This window comes from Paroedura picta, chromosome 1 (genome assembly GCF_049243985.1).
Source record: "Paroedura picta isolate Pp20150507F chromosome 1, Ppicta_v3.0, whole genome shotgun sequence".
In the NCBI taxonomy this organism is placed as follows: domain Eukaryota; kingdom Metazoa; phylum Chordata; class Lepidosauria; order Squamata; family Gekkonidae; genus Paroedura; species Paroedura picta.
Window position 1 is genome coordinate 88,858,315 of NC_135369.1, and position 21,322 is coordinate 88,879,636.

The window sequence follows — 21,322 nt, forward strand, 5'->3', positions numbered from 1 at the left end:
CTCCCTCTATACATTCCTGCTCTCAGCATTGTTCCCCCATGTCCTCATCCCACTCCCTTGTTCTCCACTCACCTAGAAGCACTACTCTAATAATTCCATGCTTCCTCCCGCCCTTCTTTCTCCCATTAAATTTCTCCTCCCTTTTGTTCCTGGGCTTTGTGCTACTTCTCTTCCTTGTCTTGTCCTTCTAACTCCACTCAGCTAAATATCACCCCCATCCTGCTCCTTTTCACTTCTCATTCCAGATGTCTGAACTTGCCCCCCCCCCCCCAGTATCCAGAGATAATTGCAGTTTTGAAAGGACTGTTTAAAGAGGCACAGGAGGGAAAGGTTAAACTGAACACCTTCTCCCCACCCCATCCTTATCCAGTTTTCAGATGAACTGCCTGGGGCTGCTAATTAACTTTCAACAACTCCTGGAAAATTTTCTTTACAGAGCATCCATATCTCATCTAGGTTGATTCTAGTTTATTTTCTTCCAAGTTTATTGGATTCACCTACTATCATTCTAATCTATCTCTAGTGAGAGCAGGAAGATGGATGTGACTACATCAGGAAGGGATGACTTTGTTTCTGAAAATAATTTAATTGTTTTCAAGAGCCTTGGGAGCTACTCATCACAAAACGGTGGCTCAGTGGATGAAGCTATGAAATGGCAACTTGTACAGAAATTTCAGAGCATTTCAGGGCAGGTCACCAATGCATGGACAGGGAAACCTGCTTACTGCTGTACACCAATGCAAACCATCACCACCACCACCACCCTCAATTGGTAATGTGCCCTGCAGGGGACAAATATACAGTTACCAACATGTCTTTCTTGGGGAAGGAAAATAGCCGATTTGATAAAGGGGGAAAGAATCAATAGCATGCTCCTTTCCTAAGCAAAAAACAATCCATGCATGAAGGCGGAGGACAGGCTTAGGGGGAATTGTGCTGGTGTTGTGGTTTTCTTATTTCAAGCAAATGTGGGTATCAATAGGCAGCTACCTCCTTCACCCAAAAGGGAAAGGGGGAAAAGCTGCTGCAGTATTATTAAAGGTACATTTTTTAAAATAAAAAGGATCACAGCAACAATGGACAAAGGGGTAGAGGGCTAGTTTTCATTGCTTGATGAGTGACTGACCAGGTAGCCCAAGTTACAACTCAAACTAGCTTGGTGTAAGTTGATGATAAAGAGTCCTTTGCTGCTGCTTCCAGAGGCAGAAGTTCCTTTTGTAGACCCCTAGCATGGAGGTACTGGGCTTTAGCTGCAGCAGTCTGGGGATGCAGGGTGTTTCCCCCATGTTAGCCTATTTAGAACCAAACCTGCTAGCCATGCTGTCCATGCAGGCTCCACCACTTCCTTTTCCTTCTAGATTTGCTATTTTTCAACATGGAACTATGAAAAGGGAGTGAAAAGAAGCATTTTTAATTACTCCCAGAGTGTGATGCTTCTTTTTCTAGCTTCCATTCACTTCTTTGCAATGTGTGGATGCTGAGGGCCTTTTCGCACGGGGATCTTTGTTGCAAATTGTTTGCGGAATGAAAAATCGCCATTTAAAATAGTGGAATTCGTCGTTATGCATACCTGCCTTTGTAGTGGAATCAGTTGCGTTTTTTAGCGTTTCCCACAAGCTTCTGGTCTCAGCAGAAATCGCTAGAAAGGAAGCGCTATTGCCAAGCTCGTCCCGCCCCTGGCCGTCAAGCAGCCAATGGGCAGCCGTTAGCATGCTCCCAAACAGCCCCTTTCCCTTTAAGAAAGGTTTTTTAAAAAAAAAAACAGACCCATAGCAACGAATCTAGGTAGATTCGTTGCAACGGAGAGACCCATCCAGCTGCCTAATGTGAGCTGTCGTTTCATCGTATGATCGTTGGCACGCTGCCTCGAGTGATAAACCCCCCCCCCCCTCTCACGGGCCCGATTTTTGGCTGAATTAATGTGTAAAAAATAAAGGGACTTTATTTCAGCAAACGGGCTTTTATGTGGTTTGTGCTTAGTGACTAAAGGTGAAGGACTGAAGCCAGGGAAGCCTCTAAACAGAAAGAGGCTCGCTGGTGCGTTTATCCCCGCTCGCTCGGAGAAAAAAAAATGGCGATCGCTTCGCCGGAAGTTTGGAGGACAGGCTCAGGAGGAGGGACTTTGAAGAACCCGCAACAATGGTAACGCACAGGTCTTTAGCGCTAGTGTTGCAGATTGGTTGCAGGAGTGTATCGCTATCCGGAGGGTGAATCCACTTTTTGGGATTTCCCTGAAAGCGCTACAACGAAGCGCTTTTTGCGGATTGGTTTCAGGAGTGTTGCAGATTGTGTACGACGTCGTGCGTTATGGCAAATCAATAGCGTTACCAATTGGCAACCATTGTGCGATTTTGAAGCCGTGCAAAAAGCCCCATAGTTTCAAACTATACATAATCTACATATGGCTAACAAATGGTCATTTGATCATTTATCGTTGCCTATAAGGAGCATTATTTTATATTGGGGACATATGGTTCCTTGCTATGTTTACACATTGTTGGTCATTGCATGACTCCTGTGTTGTAGCAATCATTTTTTAGGTGTCCCCCTCTATGTGAACAAAGCAATCTAAGTTTTAAGTGATTGGCATAGTACAATGATAGGACAATATCCAGTGACATGCATCTGTAGCGATGTTTTCATTAAAATGACAAGGTGCATGCTTGAACTGTAGCCCACCAAGTGTTACTAGTACTCCTAATACTTACAACCAAAGTATCAGACATGTTTGTATTAACTGGCTTGGAATGCAGACCCTTTTGTATTATATCTTACCGGCCTCAAAGACAACATATGCCAGAGAAAACACCCTCCATAAACAACACTGAGTGATATATTCTGTGTATGTTTCACAAAAAGTGCAGTGTTTTTCTGTGCTCTTTTTGTGACATGCATTAGCATACATTTATTTTTCATGTTTTCTACAAATATTTTTCTATTCTGGCCCTCACCTTGTCTTGCCCTTAGGTTCAAGTGTTTAACTTGAAGCCACTTGTGACAAGGCAGAAAAGCCTAAAAGCCTATTTTTAGCAGGGCAGTTCAAATAGAACAGATTCTAAATGTTTAATTTCTCCAGACAAGCAGACTTACAAGAAATAGTGATGCTGGCATTCATTCACCTAATAAGGCAATACTTTTATTACAGTTTAGATAAACACAAGCATGATGTTCGACCTCCACCATTTATTATTATTATCCTCATCATCCTCATCCTCATAATCATCATGATCAACAACAATGGATGCTTGCCCAATTACTTAGAACAAGGAAAAACAAAGAAATGTGGTACATGAAGACTTTAAGGAGGTCTAAGAATTTTCCTGGGCTCCGAGATGACTGCAGATGGGGACTGCAGCAAAGAAATTAAAAGATGCTTGCTCCTGGGGAGGAAAGCTATGGCAAATCTAGACAGCATCCTAAAAAGCAGAGACATTACCCTGCCAACAAAAGTGCGTTTAGTCAAGGCTATGGTATTCCCAGTTGCAATGTACGGCTGCGAAAGTTGGACCATAAGAAAGGCCGAGCGTCAAAGAATTGAGGCTTTTGAACTCTGATGCTGGAGAAGATTCTTGCGAGTCCCTTGGACTGCAAGGCGAACAAACCGGTCAGTCCTAGAGGAGATCAGCCCGGACTGCTCCTTAGAAGGCCAGATCCTGAAGACGAAACTCAAATACTTTGGCCACCTCATGAGAAGGAAGGACTCCTTGGAGAAGAGCCTAATGCTGGGAACGATTGAGGGCAAAAGAAGAAGGGGATGACAGAGAATGAGGTGGCTGGATGGAGTCACTGAAGCAGTAGGTGCAAATTTAAATGGACTCTGGGGAATGGTAGAGGATAGGAAGGCCTGGAAGATCATTGTCCATGGGGTCACAATGGGTCGGACACAACTTTGCAACTAACAACAAGAATTCTACATTTTGGCACAGAAAAAAATACAGATTATCACTGCAGTTCAGAGAAAGACAGCCATGCCTAAATCCCACAAGACACGTTAATGATAATAGGTTTGAAGGGCCTAATAAGACAAGACATGTAGAGTTCTGCAATCAGGATCTTTGTACCTTTTTGAGAAGCACAGGTTATTGGAGGCGGATGAGGGAGGTGTTAACATTTCTCTCCATGTTTATTTGTAGCCCAAAAGGCAGGTGGGGAAGGTCTTGGTTCCCTTATTTACAGAGGAAGCTGATTGGTGACAATGGATGGATTGAATGCCTAGACCCCCCTCCCACACACACACATACCTTGTGGTCTTAATCCAGTTTAAGAATCTGTACAGCTGCTCTTTGTTTTGTAATCATGAGCTTCCCTGCTCTAACTTTCTCTTGTTTGGGGCAAATAAGCTAGCACAGACATGGAATTCAAAAGAAGCCTGCCATATAAGCCTTCACCCTCACATTGTTATCATGAATTTAAGCGTATAACTTTTACAATTGTTAGCTCATGCATCACAGAGGAGATGAGCACATTTCCTATTTATATGATTTAGTGGGAAACTCCTAAGGGATGTTGGATGCCAAAATAAACAAGTTTCCTTAGTTTCCTCTCCAACTCCAAGCAACTTACGTTGAAAATACAGTTGTTGCATTCAGCTTTCAAGAGGTGAACAACTCTACTGATGATAAGAACCTGCCCTGGTATACAAGCTATGAAGCTATGTGAACAATTTCAGCATTTACTAGAAGCAAACTAGTGGCTTTCAGTGTTATTTTACAGTACAACAATTGATTTGTCACTGCGTGTATGTACAGTGCCACCATGTCACAGCCATCTTATGGTGACCCTGTAGGGTTTTTTGAGGCAAGAGACTAACAGAGGTAGTTTGCCATTGCCTACCTCTGCATCGTGGCCCTGGAATTCCTTGGTAGTCCATTCAGAGGGTCAACCCTGCTTAGCTTCCAAGATCTAACAAGATCAGACTACCATGGGCTATCCTAGTCGGGGCAATTTGCCACTAGGATCCTTCAAATCATTGATAATTTTACCTGGGGAAACCTCCTCATGGTGGATTAGTTGTCTTTTGTTCAGGCTTTCAGCCCTTACTGATCTTCTCATGAGGAAGCTCCTGCTAGCCTTCCAAAGAATACTAGAGTTCCTAATATGGTTGCTGACTCTAGGTAGGGAAATTCCTGAAGATTTAGGGGTGGAGCCTAGAAAGGTCAGGGGAGGGACCATACAGTCCACCTCCCAAAGCAGCTGTTGTCTAAATAGGAACTGATAACCCCATCCGAGCCAAGCGGCGGTGGTGCTACAACCCAACAATATCTCGGGGAGGAAGAAACAGCTGCTGCCAGATAACCTTAGAGAGGGGTCCAATCTACCGTTGAGGCACCGATCTCAACCATAAACCTGATGGAAGAGATCCGTTTTGCAGGCTCAGTGGAAAACTGGTAAATCCCGCAGGGCCTGCACCTCTTCCGGGAGCTCATTCCACCAGGTAGGGGCCAGGACTGAAAAGGCCCTGGCTCTGGTTGAGGCCAAACACGCCTTCTGGGGGCTGGGAATGACCATCAGATTTGAACCCGCTGAGCGCAAGGCAAGGGATAGGGCGCTGGGCGGTCCCTCAAGTATGTGGGTCCCAGACCGCGGAGGGCCTTAAAGTTTAAAACCAAAACCATTTAACAAGCTGCATTGTAGGACAAACATTATCTCCCACACTAAACAATACTGGAAGTGCTGTAAATTAGCTGTAGCCACCGATTCGACTCCACTATTTGAAGTGAACTGGTTTAAGTGGGCATGTGGGTTCTCAACTTTCGGTTTCAATGGGGGGGGGGCAGAGGAAGACCCGAGTTCAAATCAATCTGAATTCAGCAGGATCCACAATGGAATAAACAAAGTAAATTCAGAATCAGCCCAGATTAGTGGCTGCTGCTCTTAACTATTACATCACACTGTCTCTCAAGTTAAGTTAAACTAGTTGGCAGATTTATCACCAACTAGCCATTTCTGGGGTTGGTCAAAGAAGCCCAGTAATTCTATTATTTTGTTCAGCAGTGGAATAGGCTGCCTAAGGAGGTCGTGAGCTCCCCCTCACTGACAGTCTTCAAGCAAAGGTTGGATACACACTTTTCTTGGATGCTTTAGGAAACTTTGGGCTGATCCTGCATTGAGCAGGGGGTTGGACTAGATGGCCTGTATGGCCCCTTCCAACTCTATGATTCTATGATGATTATCCTCATTTTTATACGCACATACCTGATGACAGTTTTAAGAACGGCATGCTATAGGAAATAGCAGTCATTGGAATACACTTATATTCCAATTTGGAAAAAGGGGGAAAAAATAATATATCAAGCTCAGGAAATCTGTAGAATCCCCCTTGAAGACTCCTTGGTGGTTGTTTTATTAAACTATTTACTTTAAGGCCATAAATAGAAGGATGTGTGATTACTTTTATACAAGTCATTCATCCCTTTTAACTTTCAAACAAACAAGAGTGAGTGATTCAACAAGTGAGTATTGGGTTCTTCTCTCATTTGCATTCCTGCCTCTCTGCCACGTGTGCACACAAACCATTTTGCATATGGCGATTTGTGAAGGCTATTAACTTATTTAAGGAGAAACAGGTTTATGCCCAACCTATTTACATGTGCCTATATGGACTGTATTCTATGCACATTTTATTCACGAGGAACATTTGTTGCAGGCACAGGGATCATGCCCATTAATAAAATAGTTGAATTTTTGGATATAATTACCATCCTACATATGTTTCTCCACTTACATATTTCTGTTCAACTGCATGCCTTTTCTCTGACTTGTACCAAATATGTGATGCTTCCTGATTGTTCAGTATGCTGTATTAAACTGTGGAGGGGCAGATGAGCCCTGGCATGAAAATTAAAGTATTGCTGTTTTTTCATTACTTAAGAAAAGTCATATAATATAATTAAAAAATAGTTCAGAGAAGATTAGTATCTTTTGGCATTACATTAATATGTGATATAAAAAATAATGGTCTACTTTGCAACAACAACAACAAAAAGCAGGGAAATATTTCCACTGTGGTGGTTCTGTAAAATACTGGGACATCCTGAACATAAATGGTATCTCCTGGATGTTAAACAGAGCACTGTTAAAAAGGTTTTAGGGTGGGAGGGTCTTTATCCCTGGTGGGAGGAAGAGACTAGAGATGCCAGAAGCAAGAGCTTATATGTATTTTGAACTAATATGTAAAATTAAAAGATAAAATGAAAATGCTTGTAAAATGGGATTTTTAAAGACAGGACAAATACCATAATAACTATATTCCAGCACACCACAATACAAGAAGTGATTTAATATATAAAGGCTCTGGGGAGGTCTGGAAAAGCTTATCTGCTTGGAAAAGGAGAGGAGATACAATGAGCACAGAATTTAATTTACCAAGTTAAGGTTTAGAAAGGGGGGGGGAATACATACTAGAGCACTCCAGAACAATTGCCCACCTAACCTGGAAAGTGGTCTTCATACAAAATCTTACTGAAAGTAGACTAGAATGTGCTTCTCTTGATGTAGTCCAACAGACATTATCTCAAACGCCCACACAAAAAAGTGGAGTATCTTGTGTCTATTCATTATATAGGATAAGAGTCGTGGCTGACACGGGGGAAACTGTGGCAGTATATTGTAGCAGTGTATTAAAGACCACCCAGCCATCCAGAAGGTCACTGCTAGCCAGGAGAGACTATTCCATCAGGAGGCTGAGTTGTTCTACATGCTCAGACCCACCCCTTGATCGCTCAAGACTGAAAAAAGAGTTGTCAGCTCTGGTTTATACCTGGAGACTTTGAGAGTGGATCCAGGAGTAGGCAGGATTGGGGGCAGAGGGACCTTAGTAGAATATAATGCTATGGAGTCCATCCTCCTAAGCAGCCATTTTCTCCAAGGAAACTGACCTCTTTAGTCTGCAGATGAGCTGTAATTCCAGGGGCCCCAGGTCCCACCTGCAATCTGGTATCCCTAAAAGGAGCTGCTACTATCTAGGGTTGTCTTTACAGCTTCTTGCCAGGGAAGACTATTCCATCAAGGGCTGAGTTGCTCCAGTTGCTCATGATTTCTTTCTTGCTTTGCCGAAAAAAAGTGAGATTCAGAAGAAAAGTGAGAGAAAGTTGAAATTCAAATAAACAAAATTAATTAACTACAAAAATCTCACTGAACAGAGAAACAGAGAACAGGAAAAGAGGGGTCTGCTATCCTAGACTGAATCTTGATCAATAAAGAAGAACTTACTGATGAAGTTAATGTGATACGAATCTTGGGAGGAAATAGCCATGTCCAACTGGAATATATGAAAACAAGGGATGTGAACATTTTGGAAGGAACAATTTCAAAGAATTCGGAGGAAAAGTGACTTCCCTGGATTGATACCCTGAGGGGCAGAAGAGAAATACTGAAGGCACAACCAATGAAATAAGCTTGTGTGACTGTGCAAGGAACTCTGATGAGCTGAGACTTAAAACAGAAATGCTTTAAGGAAATGGAAAGAGGAATATATCGACAAAGATGAATACAGTTGGAACATGTAAAAATAGAGTCAGGCAGGGTAAAGTCCAGAATGAATTGCAGTTTGCAGAGGTTGCTAAATATGATACTTTGGGCATTTCCGCACATTGCTAAAAATAGCATTATGCCAGGTGAGTGGAGCAGCGCTAAAGATTATCATGTCTCCGGCCATTCCTCACCTTCTGTCTCGCTGTAGTCTGCTGACTTTTCATGCTTCTTACATTCCAGATGCCTACTTGAAATGACCAAAGAGAGCAACGTGCTTTATTCTTCTGCCTGTCAACCAAGCCAGGCAGCCAATCCCCTTCCTCCATTGATTAAAATGGGAATTTCAGCTTTTCCGCCTTTCCAGTAGCCAGGAAGAATGGGGGTTTGAGGTACAGCCTCCAAAATTTCAGGGTAGCTCTGGGAGGTTCTTGACTTACATGGGAGCTGCAACTGAAGCTTCCAAATTGGGCCCTTGCACAAGCTTCCTTATTTGGGGGGGGGCATGCTTTGTGTTAAAACTGTGAGAAAATTTTTTCTTGCTTTGCCTACAGGATTGAACGCCTATTAGTGGTTCCAAGCAGTTTGCTTAAAAGAAAAAAAAACCTGTCCCCAGGAGGAGCGGGAGATGTGTGCGAGGATGGGAATTGGAGGCAGAGATAGTGCTACTTTGGCTCCGCACATTTCTTTGCCATGTGGTCTGCTGGTTGCTCTCTTCTAGCTTGCGCTATTTCGTTTAGGGAATCCACTTTATGTGATTACCCAGCTAACGCTTTAAAATGGAGGATGTAGCTACCAGTTTGCTGCTTGGATACTGGATGTTGGCGACATCATGCAAAATGCCAAAAATATGGCATCTGCAGAAGGTAAGCATTTCACTATATTTATGGTGTGCAGAATGGCAGTTTCTTTCTCTCCTCTTTTGTTATTTTCAAAGCAAAGCTAATCTCTTTAGGTAAGATGGTGACATCTTAATAGGTGATAGGAACATAGTGCAACTAAACTATTTTTTGTGGGTCTCTTCCCACACAGGAAACTGTGTCCAAGGTTAATTCCACACACATTGGATAATGAACTTTCAATGCACTTTAGCTGCAAAGCATTGCTAGAGCATATTGAAAGTGCATTATCCAACATGTGTAAAATTAGCCCAAGAATAAGTATAGGATGGGAGAGACCAGGCTTGTTATCCTTACATGTGAAAAGGGCTTAGGTGACTTGGTTGATGATAAGTAAAACATGAGTCAAAAAAGCTAACGTAATATTAGGCTGCAAAAAATCATGCCCTAATTTGCATTGGTTTGCTCCAGTCTGAACTTGTAGGCTTGTGCGCTTCGCCCGCTGAAGTGGCCATTCATGCCCAAAGCAGACAGCGCCACAGCACAGGGCGAGGGACACACTCTGGCACACCAGAGCTCTGCACCTGCATGTGGGTGCCGGGTTGCATGCCACCACCAGCACTGCCCCTGCCGCCCATTCTGCAGCACTGGCCACTTCAGGCATGAACAGCCGTTCATGCTGCCGCTTCAGCAGCCGAAGCGCACAAGCCTAACCTGGATTACTGCGTACAATTCTAGGCACCACATTTTAAGACAGATACCAACAACCTAGACATCCAAAGGAAAGTAACCAGAATGATGATGGGTTTGAAACACAAATTCTGTGTGGAAAGGTTGAAAAACCTGAGCATATTTCGTTTGGAGGAGTAAGGGGAGACAAAGCCCTGGTCTTTAAATACTTGGATGGCTACCAAGTAGATGGCAGAACAGATTTGTTCTCTGTTGCTCCAGGGGTCAGTATTATTATTTACAGACAGTAATTAGAGGGCAGTAAATTTTGACTAGCTGTTAGGATTAACTTTCTAACAGAAAGCTGTTAAAAATTGGAACAAATTGTCTCAGGGCATTTGGGCTCTTTATCACTGGGCCACCTGTTGGAGAAGCTGTTGTTGTGTATACTTGCACTAAGCACAGAGGTGGACTAGATGATCCACCTCTGTGACTCTGTGAACATGGACAATAATGATACCATGCAGTTCCTTTCTGTGATATGGACATGCACAACAGATTGGAATGTTATATTCTGAGTAGAGATCCTAGTGGGGTAGAATATAAAAATGTATTTCCAAGGGCTGAACAGTTTACAGATTATGAAAAACAAATGAACAAATAGCATCCATGTAGATGTAGTCTATTGAGATTCTATTTCCTTGGCTCAATGCCCTGTCCAGGACCTTGTCAGTTTTGGGAGTGCATGACAGGGTTGGGATACTATTAGTATATTGCCCATCCTCCTGTTCAACTATCTCCCTGGCTGAGCTGGTAAAGGTGGTCTTGGACATGGTGTTAGAGATACCTAAGGTAATGGGGGGAGACTTTTGAGATCCATACTGAGACAACCTTGTTAGAAGTGCCTCAGGATTTCATGGTCTTCATGACAATAATGGACCGATCTCAAGTAACAACAGGCCCCAAATACTATGCAGGTCACACTCTTGAATGGACATTCTGCTCTAGGCAGGAAAAAGGTGGTCTGGAGGTAAGGAGATCAAAGATCCCTTGTCATGGACAGATCACGGTTTGCTGGAGTTCAGACTTACAGGAATACAAAAACTCTACAGGGATGAGGGTTCAATTAAGATGATCCAACCCCATAAGCTGGTCTTAGAAAGCATTAGGGTTTGTTTGTTTTTCCCTATGGTTATAGTAGGAACTTCTGTAGATGTTCTGGTTGACCTCTGGAAGGAGGAAATGATCCAAGCAATTGAAATGATTGCTCCGATACCCTTTCTCAGATCAGGCAGTACCTTTTTTGACAGAGGGGCTACAAAGGATGAAAAACAAGAGAGAGAGCAACAGTAGAGAAATACTCTAGATAAATCTGACAAGTCATGGCTGGAGCTTATTTTAAAGCCTATTTCATGGCAGCGATGACAGAGAGGAACCAAATTTCTCCACCAGCATTTCAACTGCACAATGTATGTTATGCAACTCTTGATAAAAGGCCTATTGGTTTCCAGTGTACAGGAAGAGGTGGACTGCTCTGCAGCTCATTGTGATCATTTAGTTAAGCATTAACTAAATTAAAATCTCTTGCATTCATTCTGACATATTTTACCTTAGCAGCACCAGGATCAGATGGCCTCAAGAGAGCTGATTTAGTTTTTCTCATATAAACCTACCCACTCACTAAAGTCATCTTCAGAGGCTCTGCTTTGAGTGCCCTAGTTCGCAGGGGCTACATGGCTGGCAACCCAAAAAAGAGCCTTCTTGGTCATGGCACCAAAACTTTGGAACTCCCTCCCAGTTTTGTTTTTGTTTTGGCATATCCCCAATAACTGTTATTGGCCTTTCTCCCAGGTTGATTTAGGTGCATTCTGTGTCTATAGGTTTTTACTGAATTTTGAAAATGTTTTCCATATTCTCTATTTTAAATGCTGTTTTAATGTCTTAAACGTTTTACTTTTACAAGTTTTACTGCTTTGATGCTTGCTGTTGAAGATCCTATTTGGGTAGAAAAGTAGAACAGATTTCCCCACTTATTCTCATTATCTAAATGAACTGAGCAGGTGTGGACTTTCTGATAATTCCCCCCTCCAATTAATTGGAAACAAATGCATATCCCTCATAGAAGTGTCCCAACCTGATCCTATAAGCAGATCTGCCTGTATAGCAGTTCTACAGGATTGAGCTGTTAGGCTGGCTTTTGCATACTGCAGAGAGATGTACTTGGGTGGATGGATTGCTTGTTATTTTGTTTGCATTGTGGTCTCTCATATTTCTGCATGTGAGACTCTTGAATAACTAAAATGGGTTCCAAACACAATAACTCCTTAGCTTTGGCACCAACTGGTCTCTAGTGTAATAAAGATGAAATAAATACTACTTGAAATGAAGTATTCCTGGGCGTTGTTTTGTTTTGTTTTACCCTCTCAAGAATGCTGCTTTCTCTCACATCTCCAACAAAGAAATAATTTAATTTCAAATACTCAAATTAGTTAGTATCCAAATGGTTCTTTGGAGTCTATTTCTGATTCTGACTATCTGTCCCAGGAGAAGGAGGGAAAGAGGAAAACATGGAAGGCAATACTACAGTGTTACCTTTTAAGGAAACACAAGCTCCTTATATTCCACATATTCAAACACACACATTTACATTGGCAGCCAGTAGGATAGTGTGGCAGATAAGGGGAAAGATGACCCTCTGTTGAGGAATGACTGGGGAGTATAGGACACCCCATGCTGCTACTCGTAGAAAATGTAAAGTGGGCAGGGAAGCAAGAAGAGATATGACCAGATTCAGCACCATCAAGACATACAGCTACAAAATGGCTAAGTATTCACACTATGTGAGCATTGAAGTCAGCAATGCACAATGCAGTGCCATTGTAAGCAGAGTTACATTCTTTGAAGGCCAGTGATTTTGGTGCACTTAAGTGTACAATTCTGTATTACTCTCCAATCAACAATCACACAATTGTCTACCACCTCCTCCTGTTTCTATGTCACCTCACATCTTCCAACAGCCATCAATCATTGGTCCTCAACGGATGGAATACTGTAATCATGTGATTTGTCCATGAGATCATCAAGTCATGGTGAGATCATTGATAACCGCCACACGGGTCATTAAAGTAACAAAGAACTGAATAGCAATGTAGGAAAATATGGTCAAGGACCATGAAGACAAAGAAAAGTGTTGTCAAGAACAGCATCAAGACTACACAAATGAATTTGCAACAAGTTCTGAAAACTGCTAGGAGGAAGTATATTACAATATACTCAACAACACAAAATGAGGCAAACAGTTTTCATTGATAGCTTGATGATTCAGCGGGAGAAATGGTAACTTCAGCAGACTAAGGAAATGACATGAGCCCAGCCAAGTGTTTTAACAGCAAATGGGGTCACATGCCAAACTTTCAGATGAATGGGAGAAAAAGAGGTAGCAGGATTTGTTGATAAGTTGGAGAAGAAATGTTTCAAATATTTTCCTCATCCAGATTCCTCACCTGGTCTTTTTTCAAAAGAGGAGCAAGCACATTAGGGATTCTCCAATCTCAATTCTGCCCTTTTCTAGTTCCAGATTTTGCAAAAGCTCTATGCATGTGCAGCTGGCTACCTCTTTTACTTCCATTGATTCCTTTGTGTCTCTTTCCATCATTAACCATAGCAGCATACAAATATGCATTGAGCTAACATTACAAAAAAGCAATTTTGATGCAAGTATATATAAGACTCTGTGAAGATACTTCCACAGAGGAGCAAGTGAACTAGTGTGCCTTGACTTAAAACGCTGAAAAAACAAACAACCCCCCCCCCCAAAAAAAAAAGGCTACAGAAAGCAAAAGTGAAGCTCTTTCAGGGGAAAGCTTTGCCTTTATCACCTTAAATTTTACTAATTTTATCAAGAGAATCACCTGCAGCCCAATCTTATTCCCACCAAGTAGCAACTATTTCTGAGGGGGGTTGCTCCAAAGTAAGTATACAGAGGTTACCAGAAAACATCAGTGTGGCAGTCAGATGCTGAAAGATCAGAAAAGTAGAGCTAAAAATGGTAGCTGAAGGTGGGGGACAAATGTTGGTTACAGTATAAGAAGAAAGGTCAACTCAGCTGTTTAAAGCCAAAATGGTACAGTGGTTGGCCACTTGGACTAGGACCTGGGGTTCTGGATTTCATAACCTCCATTCAGCCATGAGAGTTATTGACCCTGATCCAATTACTGTGTTTCAACTGAACCTATCTCACAGAGTTGCTGGGAAGGCAAAAAGAGAGGAAGGCAGAGGAATTAAATTCCTCAGAGGAAGAGTATAATAAAAGCAGATAGATTTAATTATGCTTCATCATCTTACCAGAATTTTTATTGGTCTTATTCTGTCTGCTTTTTACTTGTTCAGTCCATAATGTAGGGTAACGAGAAGCTATATCTGGAAATGAAGGACAGCAAAATTAGGTATTGAAAATATGTCAACAGGTGATTAAAAGATATACCTTTTTGAAGAACATGTTTAAAAAAGGGGTGCTAATATTTTAGTGAGTGTGTACCAAATAGAAATGGTTCAAAATAAACTACCATATATACCCACAGTGGCAAAAATACAGAATATGTGGTTATGGAACCCACACCCAAATTTCCTGGCACAAATTTCAGGAATGTGCACATCTAGCAGCATAATTCTTCAAAGCTCTAGCCAATCAAGTTACTTTAGCAAGCTCAAATTGCAACAGAAGAGTCTCATTTTAAATTCCAAAAGAATTAGTCAGTCAGGCAGACATAGTTGGGTCACCAGGCTGCCAGAAATAGGAATTAGCAATGACAACAGCATGACACGAGGCACTTATAAGTGAGAAGCTGACATGGACAAGAATCGATCAGTGGGAATTTGTAATTTTTAAAAATAAAAATAGTGGACTATTAATTGGAGACTATGCAGTAGATCCATGGGAAACTTTCTGCATTTGGGGGGCAAGTTGACTTCTTTCCCCTCATCCACTGCAGATGTCTGGTTCCCCTTTCTTGCTGTGCATGGAGGGCTGTGTCCTCCGGTAGCAGCAGCAGAATTTTCGTGGGCATTTTGGCAGAATCATGCTCTGCAAACAGAAATCCTCTCCATCTGTGGAAACTTTCCAGTGAATCCAATCGCATATTGAATAAATGCATGGAAACAGATCAACAACAACAACAAGGGGTAGATTTTCAGTGCCGATATGTTTACAAGAAGATGTTTCATGTTTCAGTACTGCAGCACATATTTCACATGAAGGGGGTCTCTGGTTAAAATCCCTGGTTAAAGTATTTTTCAGGGTACTTGCAAAGACTCCAGAAAGCTACTTCCCCCCGTTCTACCATCCAATTTTTATTTCCATGGCCTTCCCATTCAGCTTGTCAAAATGCTCACCTTCTTCATCACCTTGGGGCTGAGTCTCCAGTGCTGGAGCTGAAGCATCATCTGAATTCAAAATGGAAAAGATTTGCAAGACTACATTTATAAGAGCAAGGCTAAATAACTATACATGCAAGAGTGACACCACTGATTTGCACCTAGCTCTGCCAGTTAACAACTAAGCAAATATGGAATTGATACAGCACATAGTATAGCATAAAAATGTCATACATTTCAATTACATCATTCTTGGAAGTTCCTTTTAGGTGCAAGAAAACTCTTGACAAATTGGCTTGGTAACGGGGAACAATCTGCTTGCATAGTAATACAAAAATTATTCCATTGTATTAGCTAGCTACAGGTGGTACCATGTTCCATCAAAGGACAGCACTAACGCAGCTGGCCTTTATGTAGATGCATAGGTGAGTCACCCCAGAAGCAGCCTTCATCATATTGCATCTTTGTCCATTTTTTGTCTGTGTATCGCACACATCAACTTGGTTTATGTCTGAGTGGAAGTTGATGCCAGAGTACATTGAAATGTCCCATCAGAATACTGCCAGCCATCTTTGAATGGCCAGCATTCTGTTACCTCAAGTAACCCCTGAAGGAAGCAAGGGGGCCTCTGAACACTATTCCAGTAACTTAATGATGACTATATCTAGTATATTCGTTATAAAAACAAACGTAGTCTCCTGGGATGCTGCAAAAGATCTGTTTTGTAATATGAGTATCACTTCATGATGCTCTCTGATACTTTTAAGCAACAGTGAACTAAATGAGAGGACCAGATTATCTGGCAGAAGAGAAAGAAAACCAAAGTAGTTGACATGTGAAAGCTGAAACTGTTTGGAATCAGGACAAATCTTTTTTGTATGGTGCCTGCACTGATGAAGGATTTGTTTGTATGTGTTGAAACTAACACCTTTCTGTTTGCACCAGGTGCTCAAGAGGGTGCCATATGACCCTTCTCATCATACACACAACTTAATCATTATTTCTGTACTGGCATCAGATAGTCCACTGTCTATGAAGCTTGAAATCTAGTTGCTAGCACATGAAGGAATGCACAGAAGTGGAAGAACTAGGGTACTAAAAGAACTTGCAGATGTCATCTCTGAACCTCTGTCCATTATTTTTGTAACTTCTTGGAGAACAGGTGAGATGCCAGACAATTGGAGGCAGGCAAATGTTGTCCCCTTCTTCAAGACAGGGAAAAAGGAGGATCCAGGTAACTATCGATCCATCGCTTTGACATCTGTAGCTGGCAAAATTTTGGAACAAATAATCAAACACTCAATCCTTGAGCAGCTGGAACTGACAGCTATTATTTCTAAGACTCAGCATGGGTTTCACAAAAACAAGTCATATCAGACCAACCTTATCTCTTTTTTTGAGAAAGTGACTACTTTGCTGGATAAGGGGAATGACGTGGACATACTTTATCTGGATTTCAGTAAAGCTTTTGATAAGGTTCCACATGATATTCTAGTTCACAAGTTGGTAAAATGCAGTATGGATCCTAATTCTGTCAGGTGGATCGATAACTGGTTGACAAATCGTACCCAGAGGGTACTTGTTAATGGTTCAGCATCTTTTTGGAAAAGAGTGACAAGTGGAGTGCCCCAAGGATCTGTCCTGGGGCCTGTGTTGCTCAACATATTTATAAATGATTTGGATGAGGGATTAGAGGTGATACTTATTAAATTTGCAGATGATACTAAACCGGGAGGGGTAGCAAACACAACTGAAGACTGCAACAGAATACAGGATTGTCTTGATAGGCTCGAGAAGTGGGCTAAACTGAATAAAATGAAATTCAATAGGGACAAATGTAAAGTTCTGCATTTAGGTAGGAAAAACCAAATACACCAATATAAGATGGGGGAGATTTGTCTTGGCAGTAGCATGTGAGAAAAGGATCTAGGAGTCTTAGTAGACCATACATTGAACATGAGTCAGCAGTGTGACTCAGTGGCTAAAAAGGCAAATGGGATTTTGGGCTGTATCAAATGGAGTATTGTGATCATGGGAGGTGATGTCTATCAATCTACTGATCAATCTACTGATCAATCTACACTATCAATCTACTGATTCCAAATTCTATCTGCTCATGAGTGACCAGCTTAGTACCATGATGGAGTGGCTCCAGTAAAGTCACCTGAAGCTCAACCCTCTGAAGATGGAGGTCCTGTGGCTGGGAAAGAAAGGTTCAACCCCCTCCCCCCTTGTCTTACTGAAGTGCAGCTTCAGATTGCACAAACTGTCAGGAACTTGGGGGTGACCTTTGACACCTCCCTTACTATGGAGGTGCAGGTCAACAAAATAGCATGCCAGGCTTTTTTCCACCTGTACTACGCAAAGCTACTAGCACCCTACCTGCCCCCTGAATACCTATACATTGCTGACAATCCCCAGGCCCAGAGAGGAGCACTTGGCCTTGGCCAGAGTCAGGGATTTTTCAGTCTTGGCTTCAGCCTAGTGGAATGATCTGCCAGCTGAAGTGTGAGCCCTCATGGAGCTTCCTAAATACTGGAGGGCTTGCAAGATAGCACTCTTCCACCAGGCATTCGATTGGGTCCACAGACCACCATTTCCATCAAACTGGGACACCCAGCCAGACCCCCACCACCATCATTCCATGCTTGGTTAATAACTGTAAACAGCTTAATTTCCAGTAACATAAAGATAGCGGGAGCTTTAACAATGGATACTGATAGGTTTTAATATATTTTAAATTTGTACTATTTTGAGGGGCTACCTATAAATCAAAGAAAGAAAGAAAGAAAGAAAGAAAGAAAGAAAGAAAGAAAGAAAGAAAGAAAGAAAGAAAGAAAGAAAGTACACACAGACAGACAGAGACAGAGAGAGGGAAAACCATTTTTAAAAGTAGATGCAGCAGAAGAGAAACCAAGGTTGCCAGATGCAGCAATATAATGCTTGTTCTTTGATCTCAGTGTTTTGTAAAGTTTTACCTTCTCCTCCAAAAAAGATTCTGAAGGTAAATAATAACAAACCGAATACTAATATTACCCTTAATCTGATACGTATGGGAAGTTCCAATTCATATCACCCTACATGACTGATATGTCTGTTTATTTACTGAAACATTTATACCCCTGCCTTTCCATGTAGTTCAAGGTGGCTTACTATATCCGTTATGAGAAACAGTTCCAATTAAAACTAGGATAAAATAACAAGTCCTACAGCATTACATGGTACTAACAACTGATTTTTGCAAAATCTTTCAATATAAAACATGTTGATCATACAAAACACATGTTGTTTGGAATGAGAATTAGGATACTAAAACCCCTTCCAACACTCATTGAATGTAGTTTAGCATTCAACCTTAAAGGTAACTACCATGCTTAGGTAAATAGGTTATGGCAGCTGGTTGGCTTCAGTAGCAAGTAGCAGAGCTGCAGGAGTTTGCTTTATCCAGAATTTGGTCTCACACCTGGTTTCCTTCCATGTTTATCAGGCACAGGGCATAGCTGGAGGCAGTAATAAAATTTATTAACTGCTACTCAGCTTCAAAATCCAGGCAACTTTTAAAGATGGCACAGAGCATGCTAGCAAGACAAAATGCCAAAAAAGAGGAAAAGTTATGATCCATATTGAGTTTCTTCAGAAAGTTATGGACACCTGGAGCCTACATATGGCCTGGCAAATGTATGAAAGAAAGATCACCCTCAAGTAATGCATTCATCTTACAATCCTTGGTTTAAACAGCTACTGATTCTACTGATTCTGCTCATAAATGAAATGTAAAATAGCTACAATTGCTAGGGTTCCAGCAGGGTCATAAATCACATACAGTTATATAATTTTCCTATTTGTCACATTAATTTTGGCACTTAGTGGGGGAAAGTGTATATTAAATAATGTCAGAAATGTATCTCCATTAATCTTGGAGTTAATTTCTACTGACTTCACTGGGAAGTAAACTGGTCCAATTCTGTGGATGATTTGAGCACAGGCCTATTAAAAAAGCATCAGGATGTATCATTAAGAGTAACAGCAACTTTCTGGCTTTGAATGAGATCCATCAGCTTAACTCAGGACAATAATTCACTGTAGGAGATTTGAAGCCCTAGTGAACTAGAGGGGGTGGATGAAGTCATCATGGCCCCTGAGTTCCTTATTTTGGTCTTAAAGAGACAAGGACTGCAGAGGAAAAACAAAACATGGAGGCTAAATTTGATTTAGAAGATGATTTTTAAAGCTGATAATGTTATAGACAATTCTTAGGAATCATTCTAGGAACAGTCCAGTATTTTGTCCTAATCCTGCATGGAGACCCACAGCTTTCCACACACAGAAAAATGATGTCACTGTAAATGTACATCTGGAGCATACATCATCAGTATAGTACAGTAGTCAGGACCAGCTGAGTACTTTAAAAGTGGACAGGAATGCTTATCTGGGACCACTAGTTGCCATGTAGGGCTGGCTATAAACAGCTAGAACTGGACTGGAATAGTGGAGGTTGGAATTCTACTGATTCCAAAGAAGCAATGGAAGCTGATAAAAGAAGGCTGTGGAGAAAGCCATAAAGCATTTAAGAAGGGAGTGAGAGTTGGTTATCTCTTTATAAAAGATGGGCTAATTTCAGCAATATTCATGATAGCTGTATAAATAGAAAGTGGCTTCTCAATTGGCCACAGGATAGAAGAAAGCAGGTGTGTATGTGAATTTAAACCGATAAATCATGGTTGAATCACCAAAACGTGATTTGGCCACGTTGATTCAGACTGTTTGAATGCAGGGAATGGGTGATTTGGCCCAGATTAACCAAAAAAGTACCCAAATCAGCATTGATTCAGGTACCTGACCAAGTTGAACAACCCATGCCTGGAAGTTACCCTATTTATCGCTACTTGAAGGAGTCCCAACGTGGCTTATAAGCACCTTTCGCTCCCTCTCCCCACAACAGACACCCTGTGAGGTAGGTGGGGCTGAGAGAACTTGGAGAGTATTGCTTTGTGAGAACAGCCCTAAGAGAGCTGTGACTAGCCCAAGGTCATACAGCTGGCTACATGTGGAGGAGTGGGGAATCAAACCCAGTTCTGCAGATTAGAGTTCACCACTATTAACCACTATACCACACTGGGCAATCACACCTGAATATTGTGAGGCTACTGCTCATGATCAGTTGCAGGGTGGAATACTTTATGCGGGTGCCAGGTTGGAACAAAATGTGGCAGAGTGGCTATGAATGAACCTCTAGAACCTCTCTGGCTCATTTTCCTTCTACCCCTGCAAGCCAATATGGGAACAGAAATATTCATCCACCTTACAAGGATACCAGAATTAAAACCAGATATAATATATATAAAGCATTTCAGGCACTCATAGAACAATTGCCAGCAGGCCTGAAGAAAATGTTTTGTCTCTTGAACAGGGACTTAATACACGGATACTCTGACTAGCCTGATCTCAATAGACATTGGAAGCTAAGCAGGGTCAGACTTGATTTGTATTTGGATGGGAGACCTCCAAGGAATACCAGGGTCATGATGTGAAGACAAGCAGTGGCAAACCACCTCTGAATACCTCTTCCCTCGAAAACCCTGTGGGGACACCAAGTCAGCTGTGACTGGAGAGCAAAAAATAGAAAGTGTGAAAAATGGGCAATTGAAGATAGTTATCACCTGGCAAATTACATCCCATAAGCTCATTTTAAAGGCACAGGATGTTTTCTCTCCAGGGAGTTGAAAGCTCTAGATACAAATGCCAGCAGTAGGAAGAAATCTGCTTGCTAGCAGACATTCCATCCTGATGTTTATTTGCAGTAGCTTTATTCGCAGACATGTGCTCCCTCTTCCTGCTTGGAACATCAGATTAGACTATTCACAAACAGATTTACTCACAAGTAAACCTTTCCACAATGAGGTCTCTATGTACAAGGAGGCTTACTTGAAAAGCAAATCTGGCTAACTGCTTGAAACAGCAGGCTGTTTCAA

At 41.7% G+C, this 21,322-nt stretch overlaps 1 protein-coding gene across 2 annotated transcripts in view; it reads right to left on the reverse strand.

Moving 5' to 3' along the window:
- The window catches only part of SMOC2 (SPARC related modular calcium binding 2), a 190,565-nt gene that overhangs the window by 81,905 nt on the left and 87,338 nt on the right, over nucleotides 1-21,322 (reverse strand). For both annotated transcript variants that reach the window (XM_077347117.1, XM_077347109.1), the window contains exons 6-7: nucleotides 15,369-15,419; nucleotides 14,322-14,396 (exon numbers count right to left, since the gene is read on the reverse strand). In XM_077347117.1, coding sequence (XP_077203232.1) covers nucleotides 14,322-14,396; nucleotides 15,369-15,419 — 126 coding nt within the window. The remainder of the gene's footprint in view (nucleotides 1-14,321; nucleotides 14,397-15,368; nucleotides 15,420-21,322) is intronic.